The sequence below is a fragment of the Syngnathus floridae genome, chromosome 2 (genome assembly GCF_059516105.1).
Source record: "Syngnathus floridae isolate MCC-2025c chromosome 2, RoL_Sflo_1.0, whole genome shotgun sequence".
NCBI lineage: Eukaryota > Metazoa > Chordata > Actinopteri > Syngnathiformes > Syngnathidae > Syngnathus > Syngnathus floridae.
Window position 1 is genome coordinate 1,108,947 of NC_142414.1, and position 16,381 is coordinate 1,125,327.

The following is a 16,381-nucleotide window of genomic DNA, read 5'->3' on the forward strand; positions in this document are numbered from 1 at the left end:
AGTTGTAAGTCGAAATTAGAGGAAGTACCATCTTTTTAACCCCCTGAGTGTCCCCTCTTCTTCCTTTTTTCCTTGTCTGTAGCTTAATCGTGCGAAGAAATGACCGAGAATAACCTCGTTGTTGTAATGACCTGAACAAGACTTTGGTCGCTTCTTCCCTATCTTCTGTGCGAGTGCAAATCCTCCCGAATCTCAAGAGTTGTGAATAAACCAAACCCCCAAACGTGTGTCTAGGGTGAAAACTCTTTTGGTGTAGTAGCGCATGAGTATCTGTGGATTTAAAAAATACTCTGACATCAAGTACCCCTGTTGTATGAAATTCCGGTCCCTTATCAAAGTCAAAGTCAAAGTCAGCTTTATTGTCAATTTCTCCACATGCCAAAGACACACAATATGTAGTTATATGTAGTTGTGTCAAGAAAATTTATTTCCCTCTCGCTAATCTGTGCCGTCAGCTTAATTGAAGGGTGGTGGCCATTTACGGTTTTAAGAAACACGTCAAATTCTTCCCTAGAATCTCCCCAAATTCCCCAAATATCATCTAAGAACCTCAGGTAAGCTATAGGTTTCTTAGAGCACTGTGTCAAGGCGTTCTCCTCCCATTCAGCCATATAGATATTGGCATAGGCTGGAGAGAAACGTTTCCCCATTGCTGTCCCCTTGACCTGTAAAAAATACTCATTGTCAAATTGAAAATCATTCTTAGTCAGATTGAGTTCCAGCAATGCCAAAATGTGTTCATCCGGGCGGCCCACAATCGGATTACGTGCCAAAACATTGCGTACCGCCTCTAAACCCTTAGCAGTTTCAATATTAGTATACAAGTTTTCAACATCCATGGAAAACAACCAACAGGTCTGTGGCAAGGTCAAGGTCCGTACTTTTGAAACAAAATCATTAGTATCTTTGATGTAACTCGGATGTAGAATTGACAAGGGATTCAAGTAATAATCTACTAGCTCAGCCGAGCCGTAGGATTCGCTACTACAATCTGATACGATGGGACGTCCTGGCGGCATTTCATAGGGCCAGGGCCACGATGCCGGGTCTTTATGAATCTTGGGTAGGAGATAAAAGTATCTCGGACGTGACGGGGACGCTCCTGTTAAATACAAGAATTGTTTTTTAGTAATGTGGTGCTCTTTTCTCATTTGATCTAATATTGTGTGGACTAACTTTTCTGTATCCGGATAAATCGGTTTTTGGATCGAATGGTAATACTCCGTATTGCGAAGTTGTCGATGAGCCTCTCTCACGTAATTTTTCCGGTCCATAATGACCACCGCTGACCCTTTATCTGCTGGCTTAATAATCAATTCCTCTGCCGAACTTAATTCGTCCAGGGCTCTTCTTTCGCCCTCTGTCAAATTTGGCATCTCTCTTGGGACTTCCACTTGTTTTAGGACCGCTCTGTCTTTGTGTATTAATACTTTCATCTCCCTAGGTACTTCATCATCCTTGGGCTCCCACATTGAAGCCGACTGGAATTTGGGTGGTGCTGCCGTCGTTGAAGTTCCAAAATAAGAGTCTAGTTTTAACCTTCTATGGTACTGTCGCACATGGGCCTTGGTGATCTTTCTCTGATCCGTCATCATGGTTGCGGTGGGGACGAATGTAAGCCCCTTCCCCAGAAGCTCCCTATGATCTTTCGTCAAACTAAAGGAGGTCGACAGGTTGACCACTGGATCAGTCAGGGTTATCTCCTTGAGTGGGGGGAGGCTTCTTGGCATAAAAAAGGTTTTCCACAAGGTCCACATCTCTTCAGCCGTGTCCGTTGTCCAATGGATGTTGTCCGGTCCTGTGGTAAACAGTCTTGATGGTAAGCGTTGAATCGAATGGCCCGTTTCCTCTATTATATCATTCAGTTCCCTAAGGTTGGCTTGGATCTCCAAAGGAAGTGATTGGGAATAATTAATTTTAGGAATGAATATTTTAGCATAAGGAAAAGTGGCCTTAGCTGCTCCCAGCAATCTGGCTATCTCCTTGGATATGAATATTGGGATGACCCTACCTCTATTGTTAAGGCCAAAGGATAAAATGACCCCTAGCACGTTGGGAGAGGTCGCAGTTCTGTTTCTGAGTAGGTGAATCCCATGGCTGATTTTAGCTCCCGGATAACAGTCCACTTGTACTTCACGGTCTTCGATTTTCGGCAATTTGGCTAAGTTTGAATCACCTACAATCAACCATCTTCTCTGGGGAAACAAAAACCAATTTGCCCTCTTATTCCCTTCATGTTCGTGTCTGGTGTACATCGATTGTGGTTCGGTTTGTGTGTCACGTGACTGGAAGGATGTTGTTTCCAGTAATTTCGGTCGTGGTGTCTCACTTCTCCTACTTGGTGTTTCTGACGTGTTAGGACCAGTAGGTTCCTGGTATTTCCTCATTATTCCCTCAATGCGCTTCATTAGAGTCTCTGTCGTCGGTTCGTGGAAAGCTGTCGAGTTCTCCTCTTGAGTCGGTGAAGGTAAGTCCTCCATCTGCTCGTCAAGGTAAGTCGTTTGGGGCGCCCTCCCTTCCTCCATGTGTTGGGCATCCCTCTGTTCCCCTGAGTGGTGGGTGAGCTTCCTACTCCTCTTTTTCTTTTTCTTCATCTTCTTAACTTCACCTTGTTGAGTGTGGTGGGTGAGTGTCTTACTTCTCTTTCTCTTTTTCTTAATCTTCTTAATCTTCTTAACTTCACCTTGTTGAGTGTCTTTTTTTAGGTAACTTGGTTCAACTGCGGAGCTGGACTTCTCAGGTGCCCTCTTCCTGGGCCTCCTTACCCGGCGTCTCATCCGCCTCCTCCCAGGCAGCAATGGGAGAGGTCCTGTCATTCCCAGCGATTCCAGCACTTTCACTGTTGCTGACCCCACTTGCGGGTTGACCACCCGGTAGCGTCTGAGGACCCAACGTTGGGCAACTTGCCACGCTCTTGATCCATCCACCAAAGGAAGGGAGCCTATTCTCTTTCTCAGGGATTGCTCCCCTTGTTCATAGTGCTCCTGTAAAATCTGAGAAGCGGACTCACCCCAGGTACGTGCAATATCGGTCAAACGCTTGGCTGTGTCCGGCTTAGGTTGACTGGGGGTCACTGCTTTCTCAAGTCGGTCCTGTAGACGACTCAGGTGTTGAGTTGTAGTTGTTGTACCTCTCTGTTCACACCGATTCCATGTGTTCCACTGAAACTTGTAGAGGCTAAAGATGGCTCTAACCAGGCTCCCAAACTCGTCTCTCTGCGTCATTTTTATCCTAGCCAATAACAAGAAAGTGAGAATTAGAGAAATCTAAAAGAGAGGGACCATGGATAGGCACTGGGAAATGGAACCATTTCAACCAAAACCCTGGGGTTTCTGACCCCACACATGGTCCTCTCCCTCTCCGACCCTTGACAGAAGGGGAGGAGGGACGGGAGGGAGAAGCTGTTTACCAAGAAAGTAAGAGTTAGAGAAAATTTAAGAAAAGAGAGATACCACGGAAAGGCAATGGGAAATGCGAGCATCTCAACCAAAGCCCGCAAAGCATGCGACCCGATAATTTGGCTTAAGGTAATACTGGGATGTCCGAAGGGCACTGGCTGGTTACGTATTTTGAGTTTTACTCGCTAAACCTTCCCCAAAGGGTCCGCCGACCCTGTCGGTTAGATAGAAGGCAACGGAAGGCACGGGCCTACGCATGTCTCACCAGTAAACCTCGCCGTACCAGGTCACATAAAATCTGGATTGGGTACGAAGGACGGCGAAGTGAGACTGTTGTTTACCTCATATCTTGTTTTTATATTCAACCAACCGCTTTCTTAGAAGTTAGGGGTTAGGGTCCGCTAAAGAGTTCCTCCCCCGAAGGAGAGGAGCAAAGGCACAGTCCTCCTATCCTTACCTGCCACCCATAACCGGCTCCAAAGTATCCTACCCATTGCGGACACGCCAGCCATGTTGGCCCGGACGACGTTGGGGTTGAGAAAGATATTTCTTTTACCTTGAACTTGTGTTTGTGCTTATTGTATGTTTGATTTTGACTGTACTTACCCGATCTGGTCACCTCTGAGGAAAAAAAACCTAATTTAAAGTCCTACCCTTGGATTACCTTTGTCTATTCCCTTTGAACTATTTTTGAACTAATATTTCGTTTTTATATTCAACCAACCATTTTCTTTAGAGGTTAAGGTTAGGGATTAGGGGTTAGGGGTTAGGTTTAGGGATTAGGAGTTAGGTTTAGGGATTAGGGGTTAGTTTCCTCTTTTTAGGGATTAGGGGTTAGGTTTAGGGTTAGGTTTAGGGATTAGGTTTAGGGATCAGGGGTTAGATCTAGGGATTAAGGGTTAGGTTTAGGGATTAGGGGTTAGGGTTAGGGTTAGGGTTAGGGTTAGGGGTTAGGGTTAGGGTTAGGGTTAGGGTTAGGTATTTTGAGTTTTACTCGCTAAACCTTCCCCAAAGGGTCCGCCGACCCTGTCGGTTAGATAGAAGGCAACGGAAGGCACGGGCCTACGCATGTCTCACCAGTAAACCTCGCCGTACCAGGTCACATAAAATCTGGATTGGGTACGAAGGACGGCGAAGTGAGACTGCACTTCTGCCAGAACCTCCCCCGAGTAGCTGAGGCGCCACCCAGGTCTTCGGCCAGCAAGATGGAAAAAATGAGAGGAGAAGAAAAAAATGAGAGAAGAAAAAAAAGGAACCTAAAGTCCTACCCTTGGATTACATTATGTCTATTCACTTTGAATCACTGTTTACCTCATATCTTGTTTTTATATTCAACCAACCGCTTTCTTAGAAGTTAGGGGTGAGGGTCCGCTAAAGAGTTCCTCCCCCGAAGGAGAGGAGCAAAGGCACAGTCCTCCTATCCTTACCTGCCACCCATAACCAGCTCCAAAGTATCCTACCCATTGCGGACACGCCAGCCATGTTGGCCCGGACGACTTTGGGCTTGAGAAAGATATTTCTTTTACCTTGAACTTGTGTTTGTGCTTATTGTATGTTTGATTTTGACTGTACTTACCCGATCTGGTCACCTCTGAGGAAAAAAAACCTAATTTAAAGTCCTACCCTTGGATTACCTTTGTCTATTCCCTTTGAACTATTTTTGAACTAATATTTCGTTTTTATATTCAACCAACCATTTTCTTTAGAGGTTAGGGTTAGGGGTTAGGGTTAGGGTTAGGGTTAGGGTTAGGGGTTAGGGTTAGGGTTAGGGTTAGGGGTTAGGGTTAGGGTTAGGGTTAGGGTTAGGGTTAAGAAGGGAGTTCCTCCCCCGAAGGAGAGGAGCAAAGCCACGGTCCTACCATCCACGCCCACGTCCCACAACCAGCCCCAGAGCACACTGTACGTCGTGGCTGCGCCAGCCATGCTGGTCAGGCCTAATTGGGCTTAATAAACATGTACTTGCTTTGTAGTTGTTGTTTGTTTTTGTGTTTGTACTTTGCCTATCCGGTCACCTTTGTTATATATGTAATAAATGAGTCTCGACTTGGCATGATAGATTGACAGCTGCATTTGCGGTCAAATTAGTCGTACCTCGCACTTAATTCATCGACTCCCCTATCTGGGTGGAGCGAGAGCATCTTGCTCTGTGCGGCATCCATGCGCTCTCCTATCTGGGTAGAGCGTGGGTAAATTATAATTTTGCGTCTAATTGTTTTCCTATCGGCGCTAGTTTGCGCTCCCTTTTATTTCCTCCGTGTGGCCATTGACAACGTTTCGGCATCTTTTGTGCCTTCCTCAGGTCTGGCACACGGGAATTGCAGCTAAATTTAGTTTTATTGCATGTGGAGCTGTTTCCTCCTTCATGGCCGCATCGAGACTGAGTTTCCTGCTTTGAGCGGTCCTTATATAGTTTTATGTCAGCAATTTGCGTTTCGTTCCGGATAATTTCCCATCTACTTATTTTAGCTTATTAACTTGTTGTTTTCGCTCTTGTGCATTTTTGTTTCTTTTCTTGCAGGTACCGATTGGGCGTGAATATGTGATCTCGGCATAGGTAAGTATAACTGTGTTTCCTTTTTTCAGGTTTGTACCAGGTAAGTATTGTTTTTTGATATTGTAAATATTTACATCCAACCACTTTTTAGTTTATGTTCAATTTTGTGTTTATGTTTCCTTTTTTCAGGTTTGTATCAGGTAAGTATTGTTTTTTGATAGTGTAAATATTTACTTCCAACCACTTTTTAGTTTATATTCAATTTTGTGTTTGTGTTCAAATTTTTGACTTCTTAATTTCCAATTTTTGACTTACAGGTTGAAATTTTTTTCATATTGGGAGTCAGGGAGGGATTTGGATTAGGGTTAGGGTTAGGGTTGGGGTTAGGGTTAGGGTTTGGGTTAGGGTTAGGGTTGGGGTTAGGGTTTGGGGTTAGTTTCGGCATCTTTTGTGCCTTCCTCAGGTCTGGCACACGGGAATTGCAGCTAAATTTAGTTTTATTGCATGTGGAGCTGTTTCCTCCTTCATGGCCGCATCGAGACTGAGTTTCCTGCTTTGAGCGGTCCTTATATAGTTTTATGTCAGCAATTTGCGTTTCGTTCCGGATAATTTCCCATCTACTTATTTTAGCTTATTAACTTGTTGTTTTCGCTCTTGTGCATTTTTGTTTCTTTTCTTGCAGGTACCGATTGGGCGTGATATTATATATATATATTATAATTTACCCACGCTCTACCCAGATAGGAGAGCGCATGGATGCCGCACAGAGCAAGATGCTCTCGCTCCACCCAGATAGGGGAGTCGATGAATTAAGTGCGAGGTACGACTAATTTGACCGCAAATGCAGCTGTCAATCTATCATGCCAAGTCGAGACTCATTTATTACATATATAACAAAGGCGACCGGATAGGCAAAGTACAAACACATAAAACAAACAACAACTACAAAGCAAGTACATGTTTATTAAGCCCAATTAGGCCTGACCAGCATGGCTGGCGCAGCCACGACGTACAGTGTGCTCTGGGGCTGGTTGTGGGACGTGGGCGTGGATGGTAGGACCGTGCCTTTGCTCCTCTCCTTCGGGGGAGGAACTCCCTTCTTAATCCTAACTCGCCTGTGCCACCTCCACTGCCCCCCCACGTTTCCAGTTTCCATTCAGCTTCTGCTGCGTCTGTGCGCTGTCCCCTAAACCGATCCTACCCTAACCCTAACCCTAACCTAACCCCAAACCCTAACCCTAACCCCAACCCTAACCCTAACCCAAACCCTAACCCCAACCCTAACCCTAACCCTAATCCAAATCCCTCCCTGACTCCCAATATGAAAAAAATTTCAACCTGTAAGTCAAAAATTGGAAATTAAGAAGTCAAAAATTTGAACACAAACACAAAATTGAATATAAACTAAAAAGTGGTTGGAAGTAAATATTTACACTATCAAAAAACAATACTTACCTGATACAAACCTGAAAAAAGGAAACATAAACACAAAATTGAACATAAACTAAAAAGTGGTTGGATGTAAATATTTACAATATCAAAAAACAATACTTACCTGGTACAAACCTGAAAAAAGGAAACACAGTTATACTTACCTATGCCGAGATCACATATTCACGCCCAATCGGTACCTGCAAGAAAAGAAACAAAAATGCACAAGAGCGAAAACAACAAGTTAATAAGCTAAAATAAGTAGATGGGAAATTATCCGGAACGAAACGCAAATTGCTGACATAAAACTATATAAGGACCGCTCAAAGCAGGAAACTCAGTCTCGATGCGGCCATGAAGGAGGAAACAGCTCCACATGCAATAAAACTAAATTTAGCTGCAATTCCCGTGTGCCAGACCTGAGGAAGGCACAAAAGATGCCGAAACGTTGTCAATGGCCACACGGAGGAAATAAAAGGGAGCGCAAACTAGCGCCGATAGGAAAACAATTAGACGCAAAATTATAATTTACCCACGCTCTACCCAGATAGGAGAGCGCATGGATGCCGCACAGAGCATGATGCTCTCGCTCCACCCAGATAGGGGAGTCGATGAATTAAGTGCGAGGTACGACTAATTTGACCGCAAATGCAGCTGTCAATCTATCATGCCAAGTCGAGACTCATTTATTACATATATAACAAAGGCGACCGGATAGGCAAAGTACAAACACAAAAACAAACAACAACTACAAAGCAAGTACATGTTTATTAAGCCCAATTAGGCCTGACCAGCATGGCTGGCGCAGCCACGACGTACAGTGTGCTCTGGGGCTGGTTGTGGGACGTGGGCGTGGATGGTAGGACCGTGCCTTTGCTCCTCTCCTTCGGGGGAGGAACTCCCTTCTTAACCCTAACCCTAACCCTAACCCTAACCCTAACCCCTAACCCTAACCCTAACCCCTAACCCTAATCCTAACCCTAACCCCTAACCCTAACCTCTAAAGAAAATGGTTGGTTGAATATAAAAACGAAATATTAGTTCAAAAATAGTTCAAAGGGATTAGACAAAGGTAATCCAAGGGTAGGACTTTAAATTAGGTTTTTTTTCCTCAGAGGTGACCAGATCGGGTAAGTACAGTCAAAATCAAACATACAATAAGCACAAACACAAGTTCAAGGTAAAAGAAATATCTTTCTCAAGCCCAAAGTCGTCCGGGCCAACATGGCTGGCGTGTCCGCAATGGGTAGGATACTTTGGAGCTGGTTATGGGTGGCAGGTAAGGATAGGAGGACTGTGCCTTTGCTCCTCTCCTTCGGGGGAGGAACTCTTTAGCGGACCCTCACCCCTAACTTCTAAGAAAGCGGTTGGTTGAATATAAAAACAAGATATGAGGTAAACAGTGATTCAAAGTGAATAGACATAATGTAATCCAAGGGTAGGACTTTAGGTTCCTTTTTTTTCTTCTCTCATTTTTTTCTTCTCCTCTCATTTTTTCCATCTTGCTGGCCGAAGACCTGGGTGGCGCCTCAGCTACTCGGGGGAGGTTCTGGCAGAAGTGCAGTCTCACTTCGCCGTCCTTCGTACCCAATCCAGATTTTATGTGACCTGGTACGGCGAGGTTTACTGGTGAGACATGCGTAGGCCCGTGCCTTCCGTTGCCTTCTATCTAACCGACAGGGTCGGCGGACCCTTTGGGGAAGGTTTAGCGAGTAAAACTCAAAATACCTAACCCTAACCCTAACCCTAACCCTAACCCCTAACCCTAACCCTAACCCTAACCCTAACCCCTAATCCCTAAACCTAACCCTTAATCCCTAGATCTAACCCCTGATCCCTAAACCTAATCCCTAAACCTAACCCTAAACCTAACCCCTAATCCCTAAAAAGAGGAAACTAACCCCTAATCCCTAAACCTAACTCCTAATCCCTAAACCTAACCCCTAACCCCTAATCCCTAACCTTAACCTCTAAAGAAAATGGTTGGTTGAATATAAAAACGAAATATTAGTTCAAAAATAGTTCAAAGGGAATAGACAAAGGTAATCCAAGGGTAGGACTTTAAATTAGGTTTTTTTTCCTCAGAGGTGACCAGATCGGGTAAGTACAGTCAAAATCAAACATACAATAAGCACAAACACAAGTTCAAGGTAAAAGAAATATCTTTCTCAACCCCAACGTCGTCCGGGCCAACATGGCTGGCGTGTCCGCAATGGGTAGGATACTTTGGAGCCGGTTATGGGTGGCAGGTAAGGATAGGAGGACTGTGCCTTTGCTCCTCTCCTTCGGGGGAGGAACTCTTTAGCGGACCCTAACCCCTAACTTCTAAGAAAGCGGTTGGTTGAATATAAAAACAAGATATGAGGTAAACAATGATTCAAAGTGAATAGACATAATGTAATCCAAGGGTAGGACTTTAGGTTGCTTTTTTTTCTTCTCTCATTTTTTTCTTCTCTCATTTTTTCCATCTTGCTGGCCGAAGACCTGGGTGGCGCCTCAGCTACTCGGGGGAGGTTCTGGCAGAAGTGCCGTCTCACTTCGCCGTCCTTCGTACCCAATCCAGATTTTATGTGACCTGGTACGGCGAGGTTTACTGGTGAGACATGCGTAGGCCCGTGCCTTCCGTTGCCTTCTATCTAACCGACAGGGTCGGCGGACCCTTTGGGGAAGGTTTAGCGAGTAAAACTCAAAATACGTAACCAGCCAGTGCCCTTCGGACATCCCAGTATTACCTTAAGCCAAATTATCGGGTCGCATGCTTTGCGGGCTTTGGTTGAGATGCTCGCATTTCCCATTGCCTTTCCGTGGTATCTCTCTTTTCTTAAATTTTCTCTAACTCTTACTTTCTTGGTAAACAGCTTCTCCCTCCCGTCCCTCCTCCCCTTCTGTCAAGGGTCGGAGAGGGAGAGGACCATGTGTGGGGTCAGAAACCCCAGGGTTTTGGTTGAAATGGTTCCATTTCCCAGTGCCTATCCATGGTCCCTCTCTTTTAGATTTCTCTAATTCTCACTTTCTTGTTATTGGCTAGGATAAAAATGACGCAGAGAGACGAGTTTGGGAGCCTGGTTAGAGCCATCTTTAGCCTCTACAAGTTTCAGTGGAACACATGGAATCGGTGTGAACAGAGAGGTACAACAACTACAACTCAACACCTGAGTCGTCTACAGGACCGACTTGAGAAAGCAGTGACCCCCAGTCAACCTAAGCCGGACACAGCCAAGCGTTTGACCGATATTGCACGTACCTGGGGTGAGTCCGCTTCTCAGATTTTACAGGAGCACTATGAACAAGGGGAGCAATCCCTGAGAAAGAGAATAGGCTCCCTTCCTTTGGTGGATGGATCAAGAGCGTGGCAAGTTGCCCAACGTTGGGTCCTCAGACGCTACCGGGTGGTCAACCCGCAAGTGGGGTCAGCAACAGTGAAAGTGCTGGAATCGCTGGGAATGACAGGACCTCTCCCATTGCTGCCTGGGAGGAGGCGGATGAGACGCCGGGTAAGGAGGCCCAGGAAGAGGGCACCTGAGAAGTCCAGCTCCGCAGTTGAACCAAGTTACCTAAAAAAAGACACTCAACAAGGTGAAGTTAAGAAGATTAAGAAGATTAAGAAAAAGAGAAAGAGAAGTAAGACACTCACCCACCACACTCAACAAGGTGAAGTTAAGAAGATGAAGAAAAAGAAAAAGAGGAGTAGGAAGCTCACCCACCACTCAGGGGAACAGAGGGATGCCCAACACATGGAGGAAGGGAGGGCGCCCCAAACGACTTACCTTGACGAGCAGATGGAGGACTTACCTTCACCGACTCAAGAGGAGAACTCGACAGCTTTCCACGAACCGACGACAGAGACTCTAATGAAGCGCATTGAGGGAATAATGAGGAAATACCAGGAACCTACTGGTCCTAACGCGTCAGAAACACCAAGTAGGAGAAGTGAGACACCACGACCGAAATTACTGGAAACAACATCCTTCCAGTCACGTGACACACAAACCGAACCACAATCGATGTACACCAGACACGAACATGAAGGGAATAAGAGGGCAAATTGGTTTTTGTTTCCCCAGAGAAGATGGTTGATTGTAGGTGATTCAAACTTAGCCAAATTGCCGAAAATCGAAGACCGTGAAGTACAAGTGGACTGTTATCCGGGAGCTAAAATCAGCCATGGGATTCACCTACTCAGAAACAGAACTGCGACCTCTCCCAACGTGCTAGGGGTCATTTTATCCTTTGGCCTTAACAATAGAGGTAGGGTCATCCCAATATTCATATCCAAGGAGATAGCCAGATTGCTGGGAGCAGCTAAGGCCACTTTTCCTTATGCTAAAATATTCATTCCTAAAATTAATTATTCCCAATCACTTCCTTTGGAGATCCAAGCCAACCTTAGGGAACTGAATGATATAATAGAGGAAACGGGCCATTCGATTCAACGCTTACCATCAAGACTGTTTACCACAGGACCGGACAACATCCATTGGACAACGGACACGGCTGAAGAGATGTGGACCTTGTGGAAAACCTTTTTTATGCCAAGAAGCCTCCCCCCACTCAAGGAGATAACCCTGACTGATCCAGTGGTCAACCTGTCGACCTCCTTTAGTTTGACGAAAGATCATAGGGAGCTTCTGGGGAAGGGGCTTACATTCGTCCCCACCGCAACCATGATGACGGATCAGAGAAAGATCACCAAGGCCCATGTGCGACAGTACCATAGAAGGTTAAAACTAGACTCTTATTTTGGAACTTCAACGACGGCAGCACCACCCAAATTCCAGTCGGCTTCAATGTGGGAGCCCAAGGATGATGAAGTACCTAGGGAGATGAAAGTATTAATACACAAAGACAGAGCGGTCCTAAAACAAGTGGAAGTCCCAAGAGAGATGCCAAATTTGACAGAGGGCGAAAGAAGAGCCCTGGACGAATTAAGTTCGGCAGAGGAATTGATTATTAAGCCAGCAGATAAAGGGTCAGCGGTGGTCATTATGGACCGGAAAAATTACGTGAGAGAGGCTCATCGACAACTTCGCAATACGGAGTATTACCATTCGATCAAAAAACCGATTTATCCGGATACAGAAAAGTTAGTCCACACAATATTAGATCAAATGAGAAAAGAGCACCACATTACTAAAAAACAATTCTTGTATTTAACAGGAGCGTCCCCGTCACGTCCGAGATACTTTTATCTCCTACCCAAGATTCATAAAGACCCGGCATCGTGGCCCTGGCCCTATGAAATGCCGCCAGGACGTCCCATCGTATCAGATTGTAGTAGCGAATCCTACGGCTCGGCTGAGCTAGTAGATTATTACTTGAATCCCTTGTCAATTCTACATCCGAGTTACATCAAAGATACTAATGATTTTGTTTCAAAAGTACGGACCTTGACCTTGCCACAGACCTGTTGGTTGTTTTCCATGGATGTTGAAAACTTGTATACTAATATTGAAACTGCTAAGGGTTTAGAGGCGGTACGCAATGTTTTGGCACGTAATCCGATTGTGGGCCGCCCGGATGAACACATTTTGGCATTGCTGGAACTCAATCTGACTAAGAATGATTTTCAATTTGACAATGAGTATTTTTTACAGGTCAAGGGGACAGCAATGGGGAAACGTTTCTCTCCAGCCTATGCCAATATCTATATGGCTGAATGGGAGGAGAACGCCTTGACACAGTGCTCTAAGAAACCTATAGTTTACCTGAGGTTCTTAGATGATATTTGGGGAATTTGGGGAGATTCTAGGGAAGAATTTGACGTGTTTCTTAAAACCGTAAATGGCCACCAACCTTCAATTAAGCTGACGGCACAGATTAGCGAGAGGGAAATAAATTTTCTTGACACAACTACATATAAGGGACCGGAATTTCATACAACAGGGGTACTTGATGTCAGAGTATTTTTTAAATCCACAGATACTCATGCGCTACTACACAAAAAGAGTTTTCACCCTAGACACACGTTTGGGGGTTTGGTTTATTCACAACTCTTGAGATTCGGGAGGATTTGCACTCGCACAGAAGATAGGGAAGAAGCGACCAAAGTCTTGTTCAGGTCATTACAACAACGAGGTTATTCTCGGTCATTTCTTCGCACGATTAAGCTACAGACAAGGAAAAAAGGAAGAAGAGGGGACACTCAGGGGGTTAAAAAGATGGTACTTCCTCTAATTTCGACTTACAACTCTTACACAGTCAATGTTCACAGAAAAATTAAACAGAATTTGGAAGCGTCGGCGCTGACTGACCTGAAGGCGAAACATAAGGTGGTTTCAGCCTTCAAAAGGAATCCAAATTTAAAAGATTTGTTGGTTAGCACTAAAATGAAAAGTGGATCCTCTCGTGCAGCCAGGAGATCAATAGGAGTGATAACAGACTCTCAGAAGAAAGAACATTTCTTCACACAGACGGGTAAGGCCTTGTCTACGCGGAATGCGGTCTACTGTATGAGCTGTCGGTTGTGTGGAGTTATGTATGTGGGACAGACTCGAAATGATGTCAGAAGCAGACTGCATTCGCACCGCTATAGCATCACACATAACCAGAAGCGTAACACTCATGTAGTACGCCATTTCCGCCTGCACGGGTTACGTAACTTGAGAATACGGATTTTGGAAAACTGTGCGGGCTGGACACAAAGGGATAGGGAAAACGCGGAAATGAGATGGGTCAAGCGGCTGAAAACTAAATATCCACTGGGACTCAATTTAACAACAACGGAAACGGAAAACACTTGAATATCTGGGTTAAAATGGAAATTCTAGGGTTAGAGTTTACACGTTTAAGAAAATTTAAAGGGAATGCCCTCCCAAAACGATATATAGAAATTAGGGAAAATATCATAATTGTTCCTGGGTTTAAGTTCTTGTGGGGGAGGTTTATGTGTTGGGAGACGGCTGAAAGGAGTTTGGACCGGGACTGAAGGTGAATGAGGAACTTAGCCCTGACAGAGGTATGACATTGTACGTCACATCCGGGGGCTCCTGACACTTTCCATTTAGTCAAAGAGTCTAACTCTGGTTGGCTGGTTTTCCTGACAACATAGATAAAGTGCCCAACTCGGACACCAAATTCTAATCTTCATTCTTATTTGGACTCTACTCTAACATTAAATCCTAACACTTAATCAATTCACAAAACTTACATAAATTCAGATTCAGAAAGGAAACCTAACCCAAACCCTAATTCTACCCTTGACCTCTGACCCTAACCCTTAACTCTAAATTAATTAGGAAATTGTACCAAATTTCAACAAAATTAGTCTAAACTGAACCTTATTTTGATCCTAAATGCAATGAGATTCCAGAATGAATTTTAATCCTACCAAATCTAAAAATTTACGATTAAATTTAATTAAATTGCAAAACAAAAAAAAGGGGGAACTATAATCGAATTATATTTTGGATTTTAAGCAAACTTTAAAAGAAAAAGAAAAAAATATAAAAAAAAGAAGGATTTCTCTTCAAACACATAAAAGGAAAACATAGTACGTGATGGGACGCTTGAGGGCGCCCTTGGCACACTAAATCGCGGTGGTACGAATAGGGCTCGGCTAGACGCAAATATTAGGGGATTAATGATACCCTTTAAATTCAGAAATGAATACGTTGGAAAACACTATTAAGTGGTATGGAAAGGTTTTTCAACTCTAGACGTGATTTTAATCTGGTTTGTTCTAACGGATACTTTGATTTGCAGAATGGTTGACGGAGGGTTGCCATGACGCAATGGGGAGTGTGAAACTTCCGGTTTGGCTAATATTGACTAGCTACGTTGTATACGGGGCTACTGACTCCGAATGCAAAGTCGGATTAAGGTGAGTGAGTGTGTTTTTTTACGGACGGAGGGGACCGGGTGGTGCAAGTAAACAATACTGATCTAAATGGATTTTATTATGGTGATTGCGAGGGGCAAGTTTAATAATAATATTGTATTAAGGGGGCCGCCATGACTTTTCGCAAAGGCTTATGGGTACTTCGGGGTTGCTAATGCTTGTTAGCTGCAGTACGCGCAGGACGATATCGCCCCAAATAGGTAACTATTTCAATGATCGCTATTAAATTGGTGGATCAATGGGACCGGGTATAAATAAAGGAACGGTGGCAAGCGGTGGAATTACAATTTATTTAATTCTTATGAATTATGGAACGGCTTCGGTACTATTAGTGGCTAGGGGAGACGCCATTGGGCTTTGCTGGGGCTTATGGGTACTTCCGCATCGCTAATGCTCATAACATTAGCCACGATACGCTTATAGTGATTTCGTTACGAATATACGATCGTATTCTACGAATTAATGGAATCGGGTAACACACTTTAATGATACCAGGGGGTGGAGGAGAATTTTATTCCATGTGAATTATTTATTTGGACGAGGGGAGGTTTGGGAAAATAGGGGGATTAGAAAAAAAGAGCCGGCAGAGTAATTGACAGGAGCGTACGAGTACTTCCGGGGGGCGGGACCTAGGGGGATCGCGATGTACGTAGATGAATGTATTTCTAAATATATAATTTGATTTAGATGATGAATTCAATTTACACTTAAATGTTTCACGACTAACTTAATTAAATGGTACCAATAGGATTTACTGAATGTCTTAGTGCTTATCAGTTAGATGTGGGAACGTGATTGGATGACGAGAGCCGTCAGTTGCTTCGCTGAGGCTCGTGGGAGAGAAAAGAAAAGAGAAAGGAAGGGTTGGCTTTCGGCGGTGGCGCTGTGACTCAGGAGAGTGGCACTGGGGAAGTCCTTCTTTCCAGGTACTGTGGAAGATTCTTCCGATTCTTTTTGAGAAAAACAGGTGAACCCTTTTTAATCGCTAAAGCTAAATTATACGGTACTACGCTATGCTAGCCTTTATTGGCATAGGATATGTGAGAGTATGCTAAGCTAAAAGAGAACGAAAAGAGAAAATATTAAATTGCCGGATGAATGGGACCGGATATCAATAAAGGAAACACAGCTAACGCTCATAACATTAGCTACGATACGTTTACGGGGATTTTGTTACGAATATACGATCGTAGTAATGTTATAAATTAATTCTACGAATGA

The 16,381-nt window shown here is 44.3% G+C and overlaps 1 protein-coding gene across 1 annotated transcript; it reads right to left on the reverse strand.

Moving 5' to 3' along the window:
• Positions 1-218: 218 nt before the first annotated feature.
• Positions 219-3,679, reverse strand: LOC148401243 (uncharacterized). The gene is made up of 2 exons (XM_088369481.1): positions 1,177-3,679; positions 219-1,102 (listed from the first exon to the last, which is right to left on the reverse strand). The coding sequence occupies exon 2, from the start codon at positions 1,017-1,019 to the stop codon at positions 363-365; it is 657 nt and encodes a 218-aa protein (XP_088225607.1). The 5' UTR covers positions 1,020-1,102; positions 1,177-3,679; the 3' UTR covers positions 219-362.
• Positions 3,680-16,381: the final 12,702 nt, after the last annotated feature.

What these genes read in the sequence shown, in the direction of transcription:
- LOC148401243 (XM_088369481.1), bottom strand. Translation starts at nt 1,019, where the DNA reads ATGCCGCCAGGACGTCCCATCGTATCAGATTGTAGTAGCGAATCCTAC.